The sequence below is a fragment of the Bombina bombina genome, chromosome 1, assembly GCF_027579735.1.
Source record: "Bombina bombina isolate aBomBom1 chromosome 1, aBomBom1.pri, whole genome shotgun sequence".
NCBI classification, from domain to species: Eukaryota; Metazoa; Chordata; class Amphibia; order Anura; family Bombinatoridae; genus Bombina; species Bombina bombina.
In genome coordinates, this window is record NC_069499.1 from 12,710,505 (window position 1) to 12,729,612 (window position 19,108).

At 40.2% G+C, this 19,108-nt stretch overlaps 1 protein-coding gene across 1 annotated transcript in view; it reads right to left on the reverse strand.

Moving 5' to 3' along the window:
• AREL1 (apoptosis resistant E3 ubiquitin protein ligase 1) overlaps window positions 1-19,108 on the reverse strand; it is a 293,517-nt gene that overhangs the window by 228,272 nt on the left and 46,137 nt on the right. Inside the window, exon 7 of the mRNA XM_053697183.1 lies at window positions 11,786-12,003. Coding sequence (XP_053553158.1) covers window positions 11,786-12,003 — 218 coding nt within the window. The remainder of the gene's footprint in view (window positions 1-11,785; window positions 12,004-19,108) is intronic.

The following is a 19,108-nucleotide window of genomic DNA, read 5'->3' on the forward strand; positions in this document are numbered from 1 at the left end:
CCCATTTAAGTGCATATCCATGTTTTGTACTCTCCTCAGTAGCCATAAGTAATTTGTAACTAAGTGAGATAGTACTTTTAATGGGGGCCTCTGTGAGACAGATTTTTTCAAAGTTCGTTAGTTGTCGAGTTAGTTTTGCTCTTTCTGGGTGATGTTCTAAAAAATTATGCAGTTGTAAATACTTAAACCAATTACCGGGGGGGTATACAACCCCCCTCCTTAACAACCTTATGATAAAAAAAAAAAAAAGGCCCTGTGCATACTCTTATAAATACCCTTAGTGAGTTATACCTTTTAATAATCATTATTCCTATTACATAATACTGTGTGACTCCTTAGCCATATTACTCGCCCATTATGCGAGGTAAAAAAAAAAAAAAAACCATTAAAAATAACAAGTGTAATATCAAGAGACACAAAAAAAAAAAAAAAAAAAGGGGGGGGGGGGAGCCTCCATTTTACGACCATTATAAAAGGTGAAAAAAACATTTGTAATAATTAGTGACAAAAAACCATATTACACGCCCATTATGCGAGGTGAAAAACTTTTGTAATAACACGTGACAAAAAGAGAAAAACAAAAAAAAAAAAAAAAAAAGAAAGGAAAAAAAAAAAAAAAAAAGGGGGAAGGGGGGGGACAGCCCCCCCAAAAATTGTCAACCATTGTGAAATGGAGAAAAGATACCTTTATAATATTATGTGACTTCTTAACCTTATTACACGACCATTACAAAAGGTGAAAAAGCCTTTGTTTTGAGAAAAAAAAAAAAAAAAAAAAGGGGGGGGGGGGAGACCCCCCGTTTTGTCAACCATTGTGGTTGAGAAAAAAAAAAAAAAAAAAAAAAGAAAAAAAAAGAAAAAAAATATAAAAATTAAATAAATAAATAGGGGGGGGGGGGGGAATCCCCCCCCTCTTTAACAACATTTGTGCTATGTAAAAAATATCATTATAAAATCATAGGATTCTTTAATAAAACCTAAAACCCTGTGCTTATCCTTGTATATACCCTAGGGGGATTCTATTTTACTTTTACACAGAAAAGGTTATTCGGGTATTAGTAAACAGTTAATGTTCTCTTGGGAAACTGCCTTCTCTAGTTGTTTTTTTCCTCCAGGAACTTTAGTCCATTGTTGAGTTACTGTCCCATAAAGAGCAGATTTATTTTGTGAGGAATTCTCTCTCCCATTCTCTCGGCCCTTTATTATATTGCTTTCCGGGGTACTAATCCCCAGTGTATCACAGAAGGTTTTAAGCTCCTCCAGAATATGTAAAGTGGCCGTCTTGCCATTTGATGTGGCTTTTAATTCAAAAGGAAAACCCCACCTATAGGGGATATTCATTTGATTTAGATGCGATGTTAAAAATCTAAGTTCTCTTCTTTTTTGTAAAGTCCTTGGACAAAGATCTGTAAATATCTGGATTGATTGTCCTTCATACTTGATACTATGTTGTTTTCTTGCGGCTTGTAATATAGCTTCCTTATCTTTATAGTGAGCCATTTTAATTATTACATCTCTAGGGGAATCACTGCTAGTTACTCTAGGTTTTATTGCTCTATGGCAACGCTCTAGGGTCTTTGCAGTATATGTTTCGTCCCCTGTCAGTGTAGAGAAAAATTGTAACAAATATTGCTCCAGATTTATATATGAGACACTCTCTGGTATCCCTCTAACTCTTAGGTTTGATCTCCTCTGCCTGTTCTCCAGGTCTTCCACTTGATTTTGTAAAAGAGTTATAGCCTTTCCTTGCTGTTTACATTGCTGGGATAAAGATTCAAAGGAGCTTGTAGCTAATTCTTTTTCTTCTTCTAATTGGGCCACCCTGTTCCCTATCTCCACAATTTCTTTTTTAATCATGGTGAATTCATTTTTTATGCAGGTTTTAACCTGACTAATTTCTTCTAGAAGGGTTTGTATATCCTCTTTGGTAGGTAGTAACTTTAAATCTGCTTTTGTTATTGGGGATGATTTAGGGTCAGGTGTATTACAAGCTTGTCTGTGAGGTGACATGGTTTCTGGCGATTGACTCAGTAGAGAGGATTCTGCTGATTTAAAATAGGCATCTACCTTTGGGGCATTAGATATATTATTTTTAACCCCTTTATCTTGTTTAGTCTGTTTTCTGGAGGCCATTTTTTTTTTTTCTCCCTACTTCCTTTTTCTTTCTTTTTTTTCTTTCTTTTTCTTTCCTTTTTATTTTAGCTATAGGGGACCTTACATAGGGTAACAGTTCTTAAAGTTTTACTCTATCTCTTATATCCTCCTCTTATATCCTCCTACCAGAGTTTTTGCCGGTTTTTAGCTTTAATTTTACCCCTTCTTGTGTCTTTTTTAAGGCCCCTTTTTATAACAAACTAAAATGCTGTCCAGAACATTGTGAGGTTATATCAGATACGGCTACTAAAGCGTCAGACTGCTCAGCTTTACTTAACCCAGAGCTGTCACGCTTTCCTTGTAAACCAGGCAGTTTAGAGAAAACCTTTGTGAGGGTTTTATTCATAAGTGTGGCCATGTCTTGTAAAGTAAATTAATTTGACGCATTAGAGGTACTTGGCGTCACTTGTGCGGGCGTTACTGGTTGTGACACTTGGTGAGAGCTAGATGTCAAAAACTCATTTCCTTCTGTCTGAGAATCATCTATTGCTATATTTTTCATTGCTAAAATACGATCTTTATAATTTATAGACATATCAGTGCAAGTGGGACACATTCTAAGAGGGGGTTCCACAATGGCTTCTAAACACATTAAACAAGGATTTTCCTTAGTGTCAGACATGTTAAACAGGCTAGTAATGAAACAAGCAAGCTTGGAAAACACTTTATTCAAAGTAAATAATACTTAGAAAAAAACGGTACTGTGCCTTTAAGAGAAAAAAAGCTGCACAAACTCTGCAAAACAGTGTAAAAAAGCAGTAAACTCAACGAAATTTTTACAGTAGTATCATAAAGCCTTAGTAACTTTGCACAGCTATGCAAATAAACAATTAACCCCTTAATGTAAAAACCGGATTGACAAAACGTCAAAAACCGGTAAAAAACGTTCAGCACCTTGCCACAGCTCTGCTGTGGCGCCTAACTGCCCTTTATGAACGATTTGTGGGGAAAAAAACTTCTTTACAGCCCTCAAACAAGCAGGACCCTCTGGAGAAGCAGCTGGATGTCTCTGAGGAAAAGAAACTGCGCAACTGAGGCGCAAAAATAGGCCCCTCCCACCTCACTCGATGTCATGGGGCCTAAAAGAAACACAACAGAGTGTTTCCTAAACTAGCCATGTGGGTTAATAACCCATAAACAAGCCACAAAGACCCCTTAAAGTCCCTCAAAAAAACGTTATTGCAATAATAATAAAAACGTTTTTCCTTATCAGTGTCACCAGTAACTAATAAGCCCTTTGTGCAAGCTGGGATTCTTACTAAGTCTCTGAATACAGCTTACCCTTCCCTCATGGGAATATTATAAGCCTTTTCTAGAATTAACACAGTCTGTCTAGAAAAAATTAGACTGAACATACCTCAAAGCAGTTTAGCCTGCAAACTGTTCCCCCAACTGAAGTTTTCCTGTACTCTTCAGGCCTTGTGAGAACAGCAGTGGATTTTAGTTACAAAGTGCTAAAATCATCATCCTCCCTGCAGAAATCTTCATCTCTTTTCTGCCAGAGAGTAAATAGTACACACCGGTACCATTTAAAATAACAAACTTTTGCTTGAGAAAATAAAAACTAACATTTTTGTCACCACACTCACTTTACCCTTCCTAGCAGTTAAGCAGGCAAAGAGAATGACTGGGGGGCGGAGCTAAGGGAGGAGCTATATAGACAGCTCTGCTGTGGATGCTCTCTTTGCCACTTCCTGTAGGGAAGGAGAATATCCCACAAGTATGGATGAATCCGTGGACTCAATACATCTTACAAGAGAAATATATATTTTTATTTTATTTTATTTTTTTATATAATATAATAACGTTACTGCTACAGTAATGAACAATAAAAACAATTTAGGTAATACTGAAGAGCAAGAATATGCTCAAAGATATTCAAAATTCTGATAAAAGACTTGTAACAAAAAAACGATACTGTAGCTTTCAAACAGTCATCTTTTTTCCTCTTGTTTACTGCAGCGAAAAAACGAAATTCGGCAGTAGAAAAATACTAAAAACTGATGCACTAAGACACCCATACACCTCAGCAACTCTGCTGAGGTGCTTACCTGCCCCACAGATCGCAGTCAGACCGGATGATATTGCAGAACGATCCAGAACACAAGTACACAACAAACTCTGCAACCGCCTGTCTAATCTAACAGAAAGCCATGCGTTAGCAGAGCCACGTGTATGAACGTCCTCTCTGTGAGCTGAAGACTGCGCCATGAGGAAAAACAGCGCACGGAACATAACCCCGCCCATTGTGGGCGTAACATAGAACCCAACAACGGAGCATAATGAAAAATATGAACCGCAACCACCATCCTGAAAAATTGTGCCAAAAAAACATGTACACATAAACTTTCAGCCTTCTCCCAGCCCTGTGCCTGTACTTATGGCTGTCTAAATACACCCTCTATACCAGAGGGAATAGTGTCCCAGCATAAGTAAATATGCCATAGAAATTATAGTGCCCACTTTCTTCTGAGAGTTCTCCCCAGAATAAATAAAGCTAGCACTTACCTCAGATACTGACCGACAGCAGGCCAGCCCAGCAGCTGTAAGAGGTCCTCTCCCTCTCATAGCCCTGTGGAAAGAGATCAGCCTGAGAAAACAGTGCTTAGGCTATCTGTATCAGGGCAGCAACAGAGTATAGGAGGCGCAGTGAGAATTATGTCCCACCAGTTCCTATTGCTTTAAAGCCACCAAAAAGCTCTACTGTAGAGACTGATCTGGTCTAGGCTACACCCTGGAACAAAGTAGCACTCTCTGGCACTACTTTAAAAATAATAAACTCTTGATTGAAGAATCTTTTCTAACACCTCACTTTGCCATCTCCTATCACTAACGCAGGCAAAGAGAATGACTGGGGTGGGAGGGAGGGGAGGAGCTATATATACAGCTCTGCTGTGGTGCTCTTTGCCTCCTCCTGCTGACCAGGAGGCGTAATCCCACAAGTAAGGATAAAATCCGTGGACTCATCGTGTCTTTAAAAAGAAACAAGGCTAAAACTAAAACAATTATGATGACTAAAACTAAAATGGCAAAGATACCAAAAGAACGAAGAAAAATTAATAATAGAAGTAAATTAGAAACAACACTATCTATAAGGGAGCTGCTTATAAATCCAAAATGATTATAAATACGTGTGTTAAATTTAGATCAGATGTGCAGACCCTATGAGAATTAATTTATATGCAGAAAAAAAAGAAAGAGAAAGTAAGGATTAGTAGTCCTTATATATAAAGATAGGGATTTCCGCACACTCAAACACAATTATTCCTAAAAAAGTATTAGGAGTTCAATTACTATAAGGTTGCATGTGTGGAACTTGACAGAGACAGAGAATAATACTCAAAAACCGGCATGCATTTAAAGCACTAACAATTTAATGAATTAACACCTAAATTAAGTTAAATTACAGATTTCAATGAGAGACGTCTCTTTGGGTATAATACAACATATGGAGCTTGATATATATATTATGGATTCAAAAAGGAGAAAACCTACAACACCTCTATCAGTGGGCAACCCCAAATAGATATAAGGGATGTGTTGTCATGAATATAATTGAGGATCTATGTAGTAAACTCCAAAGTGTAGCAGAAATAATTAATTTAATTCATTCAAACTGAGCTATTAATAATACAAGATCAATCGCATAATTTCTCAAGAGGAAAGATTACAACACCTCCATCAGAGGGCAAACCCAGTCTGTGAATGAGGATACCAATGCGATGATGACCAAATGAGGATCAAAGTAACAAACTAACTAGACCGTTTGTAATTAAGAAATTATAATAACAGATGGAGCAAATATAAATGTAACACGGATATCTTATACCGGTGACTAAACACAACACCAAAATCAGAGGGCAGTCCCAATATAAAGGGTTATAACTGTCATGATATATATTAAGGATCTATGTGTTTAGTGATAGGTATGACGTAAATACAAAAAAGGAAATTTATGCTTACCTGATGAATTTATTTATTTTACCATATGACGAGTCCACGGATTTCATCCTTACTTATGGGATATCGCCTCCTGGTCAGCATGAGGAGGCAAAGAGCAACACAGCAGAGCTGTATATATAGCTCCTCCCCTCCCTCCCACTCCAGTCATTCGACCGAAGATAGGAAGAGAAAGGAAAAGCCAAGGTGCAGAGATGACTGATGTTAAACAAAAATAAAAGACCTATCTTACAAAATGACAGGGTGGGCCGTGGACTCGTCATATCGTAAAATAAATAAATTTATCAGGTAAGCATACATTTCCTTTTCTTTTACAAGATATGACGAGTCCACGGATTTCATCCTTACTTATGGGATACAATACCAAAGCTATAGGACACAGATGAAAGGGAGGGACAAGACAGGAACCTAAACACAAGGCACCACTGCTTGAAGAACCTTTCTCCCAAAAACAGCCTCGGACGAGGCAAAAGTATCAAATTTGGAAAAAGTGTGAAGAGACGACCAAGTTGCAGCCTTGCAAATCTGTTCAACAGAAGCATCATTTTTAAATGCACATGAGGAAGCCACAGCCCTAGTAGAATGAGCCGTAATTCTTTCAGGAGGCTGCTGTCCAGCCGTCTCATATGCAAAACGGATGATATTCTTCAGCCAAAAAGAAAGGGAGGTAGCCGTAGCTTTCTGACCCCTAAGTTTTCCGGAAAAAACAACAAATAATGAAGATGATTGACGAAATTCTTTAGTCGCCTGCAAGTAAAACTTCAGGGCACGGACCACGTCCAAGTTATGTAACAGACGCTCCTTCTTAGAAGAAGGATTGGGACACAATGAAGGAACAATAATTTCCTGATTAATATTTTTGTTGGAAACAACCTTAGGAAGAAAACCAGGTTTGGTACGTAACACTACCTTATCGGAATGAAAAATAAGGTAAGGAGAATCACATTGTAATGCCGAAAGCTCAGAAACTCTGCGAGCAGAAGAAATAGCAACTAAAAATAAAAGTTTCCAAGATAACAACTTAATATCTATGGAATGCATAGGTTCAAACAGAACCCCTTGAAGAACTTTAAGAACTAAATTCAAACTCCAAGGAGAAGCAATAGGTCTAAACACAGGCCAGATCCTAGTCAGAGCCTGCCAAAAGGATTGAACATCCGGAATATCTGCCAGACGTTTGTGTAACAGAATAGATAAAGCAGAAATCTGTCCCTTTAAGGAACTTGCTGATAACCCCTTCTCCAGTCCTTTTTGGAGAAAGGACAAAATCCTAGAAATCCTAATCTTACTTCATGAGTAACCCTTGGATTCGCACCAATAAAGATATTTAGGCCATATCTTATGGTAAATCTTTCTAGTAACATGCTTACGTGCCTGAATCAAGGTATTGATGACCGAATCAGAGAACCCTCTCTTGGATAAAATCAAGCGTTCAATCTCCAAGCAGTCAGCTGAAGAGAAATCAGATTCGGATGATGGAAGGGTCCCTGAATGAGAAGGTCCTGCCTGAAAGGAAGCTTCCACGGTGGCAGAGATGACATGTCCACCAGATCGGCATACCAAGTCCTGCGAAGCCACGCAGGAGCGATGAGAATCACTGAAGCCCTCTCCTGTTTGATCCGAGCAATTGCCCGGGGAAGGAGAGCAAACGGTAGAAACACATAAGCTAGGTTGAACGACCAAGGCACTGCCAAAGCATCTATCAGTTCGGCCTGAGGAGCTATTTATACAAGATCAATCGCATAATTTCTCAAGAGGAAAGATTACAACACCTCCATCAGAGGGCAAACCCAGTCTGTGAATGAGGATACCAATGCAATGATGACCAAATGAGGATCTAAGTAATTCCCTCTTAACAAACAAACTAGACCGTTTGAAATTAAGAAATTATAATAACAGATGGAGCAAATATAAATGTAACACAGATATCTTATACCGGTGACTAAACACAACACCAAAATCAGAGGGCAGTCCCAATATAAAAGGTTATAACTGTCATGATATATATTAAGGATCTATGTGTTTAGTGATAGGTATAAAGTAAATACAAAAATGTAAATTGTGGAGTATGGGTAACACAGTGATTGCATGCACAAGAGAAAGTGTTTAAACAAGAAAACAGCTAGTATAATGATTCTTGCAATCAAACAGTCTTTCCTTGTTATTATGACTCCGAATGATGTTATAGAGCAAGTGTCCGGTCATCCGCTCTGTAACGGTAGGAAAAGAATCCACTTCCCTGTGGATATCAAAATCCAAACACTCACAGTCTTCAGATGTAATGAAGCTTTAAATCCGTGTCTCCAAGCTGCATCAAAAACCGCACATTAAAAGTGAAATGCGGTCAAACAACTGCTCCAAACAAACAGGCTCCATGAAGCTTCGTAAGGTAAATAACAAATCCCAAAGCTAGGCGTCTCTTTAGAGAGATCAGCTGCTGCCTACGCGCGTTTCATCCCCTTGACTGGCAGTTTACTACATAGATCCTCAATTATATTCATGACAACACATCCCTTATATCTATTTGGGGTTGCCCACTGATAGAGGTGTTGTAGGTTGTCTCCTTTTTGAAGCCATAATATATATATCAAGCTCCATATGTTGTATTATACCCAAAGAAACGGCTCTCCTTGAAATCTGTAATTTAACTTAATTTTGGTGTTAATTCATTAAATTGTTAGTGCTTTAAATGCATGCCGGTTTTTGAGTAATATTCTCTGTCAAGTTCCACACATGCAACCTTATAGTAATTGAACTCCTAATAATTTTTTAGGAATACTTGAGTTTGAGTGTGCTGAAATCCCTACCTTTATATATAAGGACTACTAATCCTTACTTTCTTTCTGTCTTTTTTTTTTTTTTTTGCAAAGAAGTAAATTAGAAAGTTGCTTAAAATTGCTGCTCTATCTGAGAAAAAATGTGGGTTTAGTGTCACTTTAATTTATTTTATAAACATTAAGACTTGACTGATATGTTGTCCTATAGCAACACAACAGAAATGTATTGGAATTACAAGAAGTCTACTGTCCCTTTAAGAGTTTATGATTCAGATAGAACAATACATTTTAAGCAACTTTCCTACTTCTATTATCAATTTAACAAAGGATACTAGAAGAACTAAGTAAAAGAATAATCCTAGGGGAGTTTAGGAGTGTGCACATACGATTGTTAATAGCAAATACAGTTATACATAGTTACAAACACTGCCACCACCCAATGTTGTTCTAGACACTCTGCGGCAGCAGTGTTTGTAACTTTGTGTAACATTGCTATAAACATTCATGCAATTGCTGCTGCCAGATGGCCAAGGACACGTGCACACTCCTGAGCTTCCCTATTACTCTTTAACAAAGGATACCAAGAGAACTACATAAACTTGATAATATAAGTACATTTGAAAATTATGGGAGAGAGATAGGGGCGCCCTTGATGAACCAGACTAAGTTAATACAGGAAAAATAACAGTAGGTGAAAAAACCTCAGATGATGTGCTAATGTCTCCTAGGAGATATCTCAATGTCAAATAAATGGTATATATCACAATTGTATAGATACTACCCTATAATAATGTGTCATCAGAGGAATATTAATCACAGAAAGTAGGTGATATATAGACCAATGATACAGTAATTCTAATATGTGGATCCTATAATAATGTATCAGTGGAAATATTAAGCACACTTGTGTGATATAAACCAATGTTATACAGTGGTTCTAATAGAAGGAATTATCTATCTTTTAAAACAATAAAAATTCTGGTGTAGACTGTCCCTTTAAGAGTGATCTTTATCATGCCTCCCCAGACAGGGGAGGCATGATATTTGCCTCCCCTGTCTGGGACTTAGACTTTATTATTAGTCCTATTATTATGTGTCTCTTATACCCCCCACTATTATCCACACTCTACCGTTCACTCATATTGTCAGATCCTAATGTCACATGATATCACACGCCGGACTTATCTTGTTTCTACTAGCATATAGGATTAGTCATATTAGAAGGTCCTCATAGTGAATTCTATTAAGTTACACAGCTAGACACTAATGGGTATGATCACTATATGGCCCAGTCTATATTAAATATATTAATATTTATTTAGTGATGCCACGCGGTGACCATTTAATCCCCCTGGCTATTTTCACTCGGTTCATGTACACATATTTTCCCGTGATTTGTGAGTATCAGATGTTCGGGCTAATGTTAGAAACCTGTTGTGCTAGCAGGTGACGTCACTGAGCACACATATTTAGTGCCCTGCCGTATCGGCATCCGAGCCCGGTTACCGCCCACACACTACGTCACCACTGAGATTGCTCTCTACCAATGGCATTGGCATCTCAGTATGTGTGTATCTCTTGTCTGTCCGATCACAGTCTGACACGTAGGCATCTTGAAACCACCACCCCTCCCCTCTCCTGCACCATGACAACTAAAGCCTGTGATCATGATTCGTTTTTGGGGAATAAGATTACCAATATCAGTATATCCTTGCACCAACAAAGACTGAATAAAAAGTCGGTGATTGCAGTACAAGTAAGCAAGGGCTTGATATGCGTCAGATATGTGCAGGCACGCACACTGCCGGACATTTAAAATAAAGTAAAATAATACAATATATAAATAAGTAATGGCATTGTTCAAAATTCAATAGAACATTTAAAGGTTTGTTATTTTGAATCTATCAAATCCAATGTACATTTGTGTGTGTGTGTGTGTGTGTGTGTATATATGTTGTAGATACATTCACACTAGTGTCAGTTACAGGGTGCACGTTTATTTTACGGACATAGCAACAACATATATAAAGTATGTTAGGGTAGAATAAAGATCACTTTCTTTTCAGCATTATTTTGATCATGTGTATGTTCTGTTTATTGTTACATATATACTACATCATTTAATGTCATATACTGTTAAATTATTCATTGATGTTCAACAATGATGGTGTGTATACACAGACTATTTATTTTAGGGAAAGCTCATGTGACCTACTATGACAGGTTTAATTAGGTAACACTCACTTCAGGTGTTATACATTGTATAGGTTAATTGGTTTGGCATATATAGCAAGTGTTTTTTACTCATTGTATTAAGCCTGATGAAACATCCACTGGTTGGATGAGAAACGCGTTGCTAGTATTTTTTATACATTTAAATAAAGTAAGTTTTGATTATACTTACCACTTGCTGCCAGACCTTTTTACTTCACTTTTTGCTCCTTTCTGGATTATTGGGAAGTTCTGTCTTACCGGATATCAGTCCACTGGGTGTGTCATTACACTGATATTTGTTTTTATTTATCATGTGGCGCTTCTGTCCTTTTTTTTGTTGTCTATATTTGAAAATTGCTGCTCTATCTGAATCATAAACGTGTAAGTTTGACTTTACTGTCCCTTTAAATGGAGGCATTTACCTTTGATGGCACAACACTCCTTTATCTCCCCCTATACTGAACGCACCAAGTGACCTCATACCCACCGCACTCACAGGACTGTAGCTACGCGTTTAGTTGCTTTGCAGGGTTAAACCCATAGTTAGCACGGCACACTAATGCACAATTGTCACAGTTTAATTAAATAAATCATTTGTGCCCCCTTTATGGTCTCCCACAAAAAGAGATAGATTTAGCTAAAAGGATAAGTCAGTAGCTGATGGAACCAGATGGAATTACCTTGGGGGAAATATACAAATACACTTTCTTGGGTTTCTTCATCCTGTCCTGGGAAGGAGGATCTGCAGTGGCGTTGCATTCCTCTTCGTGGCCAGCAGGTGACAGTCGTCGCTGTACAGAACTACTAGGGAAGTTGGATGGAGGATGCAAATACCCCTCAAAGAATACTCCTACCCCTGAGCGGGACACGTTGTTCTCTACAGCTGCCTTCTCGCCATCTAAACAGAGAATGAGGGATATTTACATCACACTACACAGAATGAAATAGTGACAGTTCTTCTATAAAGGAGTGAATACACATTCAGTATCCTGGGGCGGGGGCCAGGGGGGACAGTAACAACCACCTGCAACACAGGACTGATATTGGCTATTATAAGAAAACCCTCTGGCACATCCAGACTGGCTGCTTATCTCCAACTTAAAGGGACAGTATACACCAGAGGTTGTATTGATTAAAAAGATAGATAATCCCTTTATTACCCTTTCCCCAGTTTTGCATAACCAACACAGTTATATTAATACATGTTTTACCTTGTATCCAAGCCTCTTCTGACAGCCCCCTGATCACATGCCTTTATATGTATTATCTATTTACTTGCATTTTAGCCAATTAGTGCAGTGTCAGCCACAACTCCACAGGCATGAGCATAATGTTAACTATATGGCTCACAAATACCACAGATACTGGGTCAGGTAAAGGTAACACTGAAATATTACATATCATGATGTGAGCATACCAGGACAATACAAAAAAAACAGAATTTATGTTTACCTGATAAATTACTTTCTCCAACGGTGTGTCCGGTCCACGGCGTCATCCTTACTTGTGGGATATTCTCTTCCCCAACAGGAAATGGCAAAGAGCCCAGCAAAGCTGGTCACATGATCCCTCCTAGGCTCCGCCTTCCCCAGTCATTCGACCGACGTAAAGGAGGAATATTTGCATAGGAGAAATCATATGATACCGTGGTGACTGTAGTTAGAGAAAATAAATCATCAGACCTGATTAAAAAACCAGGGCGGGCCGTGGACCGGACACACCGTTGGAGAAAGTAATTTATCAGGTAAACATAAATTCTGTTTTCTCCAACATAGGTGTGTCCGGTCCACGGCGTCATCCTTACTTGTGGGAACCAATACCAAAGCTTTAGGACACGGATGAAGGGAGGGAGCAAATCAGGTCACCTAAATGGAAGGCACCACGGCTTGCAAAACCTTTCTCCCAAAAATAGCCTCAGAAGAAGCAAAAGTATCAAACTTGTAAAATTTGGTAAAAGTGTGCAGTGAAGACCAAGTCGCTGCCCTACATATCTGATCAACAGAAGCCTCGTTCTTGAAGGCCCATGTGGAAGCCACAGCCCTAGTGGAATGAGCTGTGATTCTTTCGGGAGGCTGCCGTCCGGCAGTCTCGTAAGCCAATCTGATGATGCTTTTAATCCAAAAAGAGAGAGAGGTAGAAGTTGCTTTTTGACCTCTCCTTTTACCGGAATAAACAACAAACAAGGAAGATGTTTGTCTAAAATCCTTTGTAGCATCTAAATAGAATTTTAGAGCGCGAACAACATCCAAATTGTGCAACAAACGTTCCTTCTTTGAAACTGGTTTCGGACACAGAGAAGGTACGATAATCTCCTGGTTAATGTTTTTGTTAGAAACAACTTTTGGAAGAAAACCAGGTTTAGTACGTAAAACCACCTTATCTGCATGGAACACCAGATAAGGAGGAGAACACTGCAGAGCAGATAATTCTGAAACTCTTCTAGCAGAAGAAATTGCAACTAAAAACAAAACTTTCCAAGATAATAACTTAATATCAACGGAATGTAAGGGTTCAAACGGAACCCCCTGAAGAACTGAAAGAACTAAGTTGAGACTCCAAGGAGGAGTCAAAGGTTTGTAAACAGGCTTAATTCTAACCAGAGCCTGAACAAAGGCTTGAACATCTGGCACAGCTGCCAGCTTTTTGTGAAGTAACACAGACAAGGCAGAAATCTGTCCCTTCAGGGAACTTGCAGATAATCCTTTTTCCAATCCTTCTTGAAGGAAGGATAGAATCTTAGGAATCTTAACCTTGTCCCAAGGGAATCCTTTAGATTCACACCAACAGATATATTTTTTCCAAATTTTGTGGTAAATCTTTCTAGTTACAGGCTTTCTGGCCTGAACAAGAGTATCGATAACAGAATCTGAGAACCCTCGCTTCGATAAGATCAAGCGTTCAATCTCCAAGCAGTCAGCTGGAGTGAAACCAGATTCGGATGTTCGAACGGACCCTGAACAAGAAGGTCTCGTCTCAAAGGTAGCTTCCAAGGTGGAGCCGATGACATATTCACCAGATCTGCATACCAAGTCCTGCGTGGCCACGCAGGAGCTATCAAGATCACCGACGCCCTCTCCTGATTGATCCTGGCTACCAGCCTGGGGATGAGAGGAAACGGCGGGAACACATAAGCTAGTTTGAAGGTCCAAGGTGCTACTAGTGCATCCACTAGAGCCGCCTTGGGATCCCTGGATCTGGACCCGTAGCAAGGAACTTTGAAGTTCTGACGAGAGGCCATCAGATCCATGTCTGGAATGCCCCACAGCTGAGTGACTTGGGCAAAGATTTCCGGATGGAGTTCCCACTCCCCCGGATGCAATGTCTGACGACTCAGAAAATCCGCTTCCCAATTTTCCACTCCTGGGATGTGGATAGCAGACAGGTGGCAGGAGTGAGACTCCGCCCATAGAATGATTTTGGTCACTTCTTCCATCGCTAGGGAACTCCTTGTTCCCCCCTGATGGTTGATGTACGCAACAGTTGTCATGTTGTCTGATTGAAACCGTATGAACTTGGCCCTCGCTAGCTGAGGCCAAGCCTTGAGAGCATTGAATATCGCTCTCAGTTCCAGAATATTTATCGGTAGAAGAGATTCTTCCCGAGACCAAAGACCCTGAGCTTTCAGGGATCCCCAGACCGCGCCCCAGCCCATCAGACTGGCGTCGGTCGTGACAATGACCCACTCTGGTCTGCGGAATGTCATCCCTTGTGACAGGTTGTCCAGGGACAGCCACCAACGGAGTGAGTCTCTGGTCCTCTGATTTACTTGTATCTTCGGAGACAAGTCTGTATAGTCCCCATTCCACTGACTGAGCATGCACAGTTGTAATGGTCTTAGATGAATGCGCGCAAAAGGAACTATGTCCATTGCCGCTACCATCAAACCGATCACTTTCATGCACTGCGCTATGGAAGGAAGAGGAACGGAATGAAGTATCCGACAAGAGTCTAGAAGTTTTGTTTTTCTGGCCTCTGTCAGAAAAATCCTCATTTCTAAGGAGTCTATTATTGTTCCCAAGAAGGGAACCCTTGTTGACGGAGATAGAGAACTCTTTTCCACGTTCACTTTCCATCCGTGAGATCTGAGAAAGGCCAGGACAATGTCCGTGTGAGCCTTTGCTTGAGGAAGGGACGACGCTTGAATCAGAATGTCGTCCAAGTAAGGTACTACAGCAATGCCCCTTGGTCTTAGCACAGCTAGAAGGGACCCTAGTACCTTTGTGAAAATCCTTGGAGCAGTGGCTAATCCGAAAGGAAGCGCCACGAACTGGTAATGCTTGTCCAGGAATGCGAACCTTAGGAACCGATGATGTTCCTTGTGGATAGGAATATGTAGATACGCATCCTTTAAATCCACTGTGGTCATGAATTGACCTTCCTGGATGGAAGGAAGAATAGTTCGAATGGTTTCCATCTTGAACGATGGAACCTTGAGAAACTTGTTTAAGATCTTGAGATCTAAGATTGGTCTGAACGGTCCCTCTTTTTTGGGAACTATGAACAGATTGGAGTAGAACCCCATCCCTTGTTCTCTTAATGGAACAGGATGAATCACTCCCATTTTTAACAGGTCTTCTACACAATGTAAGAATGCCTGTCTTTTTATGTGGTCTGAAGACAACTGAGACCTGTGGAACCTCCCCCTTGGGGGAAGCCCCTTGAATTCCAGAAGATAACCTTGGGAGACTATTTCTAGCGCCCAAGGATCCAGAACATCTCTTGCCCAAGCCTGAGCGAAGAGAGAGAGTCTGCCCCCCACCAGATCCGGTCCCGGATCGGGGGCCAACATTTCATGCTGTCTTGGTAGCAGTGGCAGGTTTCTTGGCCTGCTTTCCCTTGTTCCAGCCTTGCATTGGTCTCCAAGCTGGCTTGGCTTGAGAAGTATTACCCTCTTGCTTAGAGGACGTAGCACTTTGGGCTGGTCCGTTTCTACGAAAGGGACGAAAATTAGGTTTATTTTTTGCCTTGAAAGGCCGATCCTGAGGAAGGGCGTGGCCCTTACCCCCAGTGATATCAGAGGTAATCTCTTTCAAGTCAGGGCCAAACAGCGTTTTCCCCTTGAAAGGAATGTTAAGTAGCTTGTTCTTGGAAGACGCATCAGCTGACCAAGATTTCAACCAAAGCGCTCTGCGCGCCACAATAGCAAACCCAGAATTCTTAGCCGCTAACCTAGCCAATTGCAAAGTGGCGTCTAGGGTGAAAGAATTAGGCAATTTGAGAGCATTGATTCTGTCCATAATCTCCTCATAAGGAGGAGAATCACTATCGACCGCCTTTATCAGCTCATCGAACCAGAAACATGCGGCTGTAGCTACAGGGACAATGCATGAAATTGGTTGTAGAAGGTAACCCTGCTGAACAAACATCTTTTTAAGTAAACCTTCTAATTTTTTATCCATAGGATCTTTGAAAGCACAACTATCCTCTATGGGTATAGTGGTGCGTTTGTTTAAAGTGGAAACCGCTCCCTCGACCTTGGGGACTGTCTGCCATAAGTCCTTTCTGGGGTCGACCATAGGAAACAATTTTTTAAATATGGGGGGAGGGACGAAAGGAATACCGGGCCTTTCCCATTCTTTATTAACAATGTCCGCCACCCGCTTGGGTATAGGAAAAGCTTCTGGGAGCCCCGGGACCTCTAGGAACTTGTCCATTTTACATAGTTTCTCTGGGATGACCAACTTGTCACAATCATCCAGAGTGGATAACACCTCCTTAAGCAGAATGCGGAGATGTTCCAACTTAAATTTAAACGTAATCACATCAGGTTCAGCTTGTTGAGAAATGTTCCCTGAATCAGTAATTTCTCCCTCAGACAAAACCTCCCTGGCCCCATCAGACTGGGTTAGGGGCCCTTCAGAACCATTATTATCAGCGTCGTCATGCTCTTCAGTATCTAAAACAGAGCAGTCGCGCTTACGCTGATAAGTGTTCATTTTGGCTAAAATGTTTTTGACAGAATTATCCATTACAGCCGTTAATTGTTGCATAGTAAGGAGTATTGGCGCGCTAGATGTACTAGGGGCCTCCTGAGTGGGCAAGACTCGTGTAGACGAAGGAGGGAATGATGCAGTACCATGCTTACTCCCCTCACTTGAGGAATCATCTTGGGCATCATTGTCATTGTCACATAAATCACATTTATTTAAATGAATAGGAATTCTGGCTTCCCCACATTCAGAACACAGTCTATCTGGTAGTTCAGACATGTTAAACAGGCATAAACTTGATAACAAAGTACAAAAAACGTTTTAAAATAAAACCGTTACTGTCACTTTAAATTTTAAACTGAACACACTTTATTACTGCAATTGCGAAAAAACATGAAGGAATTATTCAAAATTCACCAAATTTTCACCACAGTGTCTTAAAGCCTTAAAAGTATTGCACACCAAATTTGGAAGCTTTAACCCTTAAAATAACGGAACCGGAGCCGTTTTTAACTTTAACCCCTTTACAGTCCCTGGTATCTGCTTTGCTGAGACCCAACCAAGCCCAAAGGGGAATACGATACCAAATGACGCCTTCAGAAAGTCTTTTCTAAGTATCAAAGCTCCTCTCACATGCGACTGCATGTCATGCCTCTCAAAAACAAGTGCGCAACACCGGCGCGAAAATGAGGCTCTGCCTATGATTTGGGAAAGCCCCTAAAGAATAAGGTGTCTAAAACAGTGCCTGCCGATATTATTATATCAAAATACCCAGAATAAATGATTCCTCAAGGCTAAATATGTGTTAAAAATGAATCGATTTAGCCCAGAAAAAGTCTACAGTCTTAATAAGCCCTTGTGAAGCCCTTATTTACGATCTTAATAAAGATGGCTTACCGGATCCCATAGGGAAAATGACAGCCTCCAGCATTACATCGTCTTGTTAGAATGTGTCATACCTCAAGCAGCAAGAGACTGCTCACTGTTCCCCCAACTGAAGTTAATTGCTCTCAACAGTCCTGTGTGGAACAGCCATGGATTTTAGTGACGGTTGCTAAAATCATTTTCCTCATACAAACAGAAATCTTCATCTCTTTTCTGTTTCTGAGTAAATAGTACATACCAGCACTATTTCAAAATAACAAACTCTTGATTGAATAATAAAAACTACAGTTAAACACTAAAAAACTCTAAGCCATCTCCGTGGAGATGTTGCCTGTACAACGGCAAAGAGAATGACTGGGGTAGGCGGAGCCTAGGAGGGATCATGTGACCAGCTTTGCTGGGCTCTTTGCCATTTCCTATTGGGGAAGAGAATATCCCACAAGTAAGGATGACGCCGTGGACCGGACACACCTATGTTGGAGAAATGCTCTACTGCTGGCAGATAGCTATAGGTTTAAACCTGCACCTCTCAAGCTCCTGAGCTTAAACTGAGAGCCAATCATTAGCAGCATATGTGCGTAGCTACTGACCACTGTCTGTGTTAGGCTTAGTAGCAGAATTGCACTGACACTTTAGAGCAAACACCCAGAAAAGTTTATTGGCGACAGTATAACAATACAACTCTGTAACCATTTAATATTATTGCACCGTCACTTTAATCAGAACTGTGTGTTATTTATATGCAGTGGTTAGAGGTAACATCATTTGTCAAGTGGTACTGAGACGTGAGACAATAAACCGTAGGGAAGCGCTTGTAGAGCATGCTAGATCTATAGGTATAATGTGCAGTGGTTAGAGGTAACATCATTTGTCTAGTGGTACTGAGACGTGAGACAATAAACCGTAGGAAGGCGCTTGTACAGCATGCTAGATCTATAGGTATAATGTGCAGTGGTTAGAGGTAACATCATTTGTCTAGTGGTACTGAGACGTGAGACAATAAACCGTAGGAAGGCGCTTGTACAGCACGCTAGATCTATAGGTATAATATGCAGTAGTTAGAGGTAACATCATTTGTCTAGTGGTACTGAGACGTGAGACAATAAACAGTACGAAGGCGATTGTACAGCACGCTAGATCTATAGGTATAATATGCAGTGGTTAGCAGTAACATTTGTCTAGTGGTAC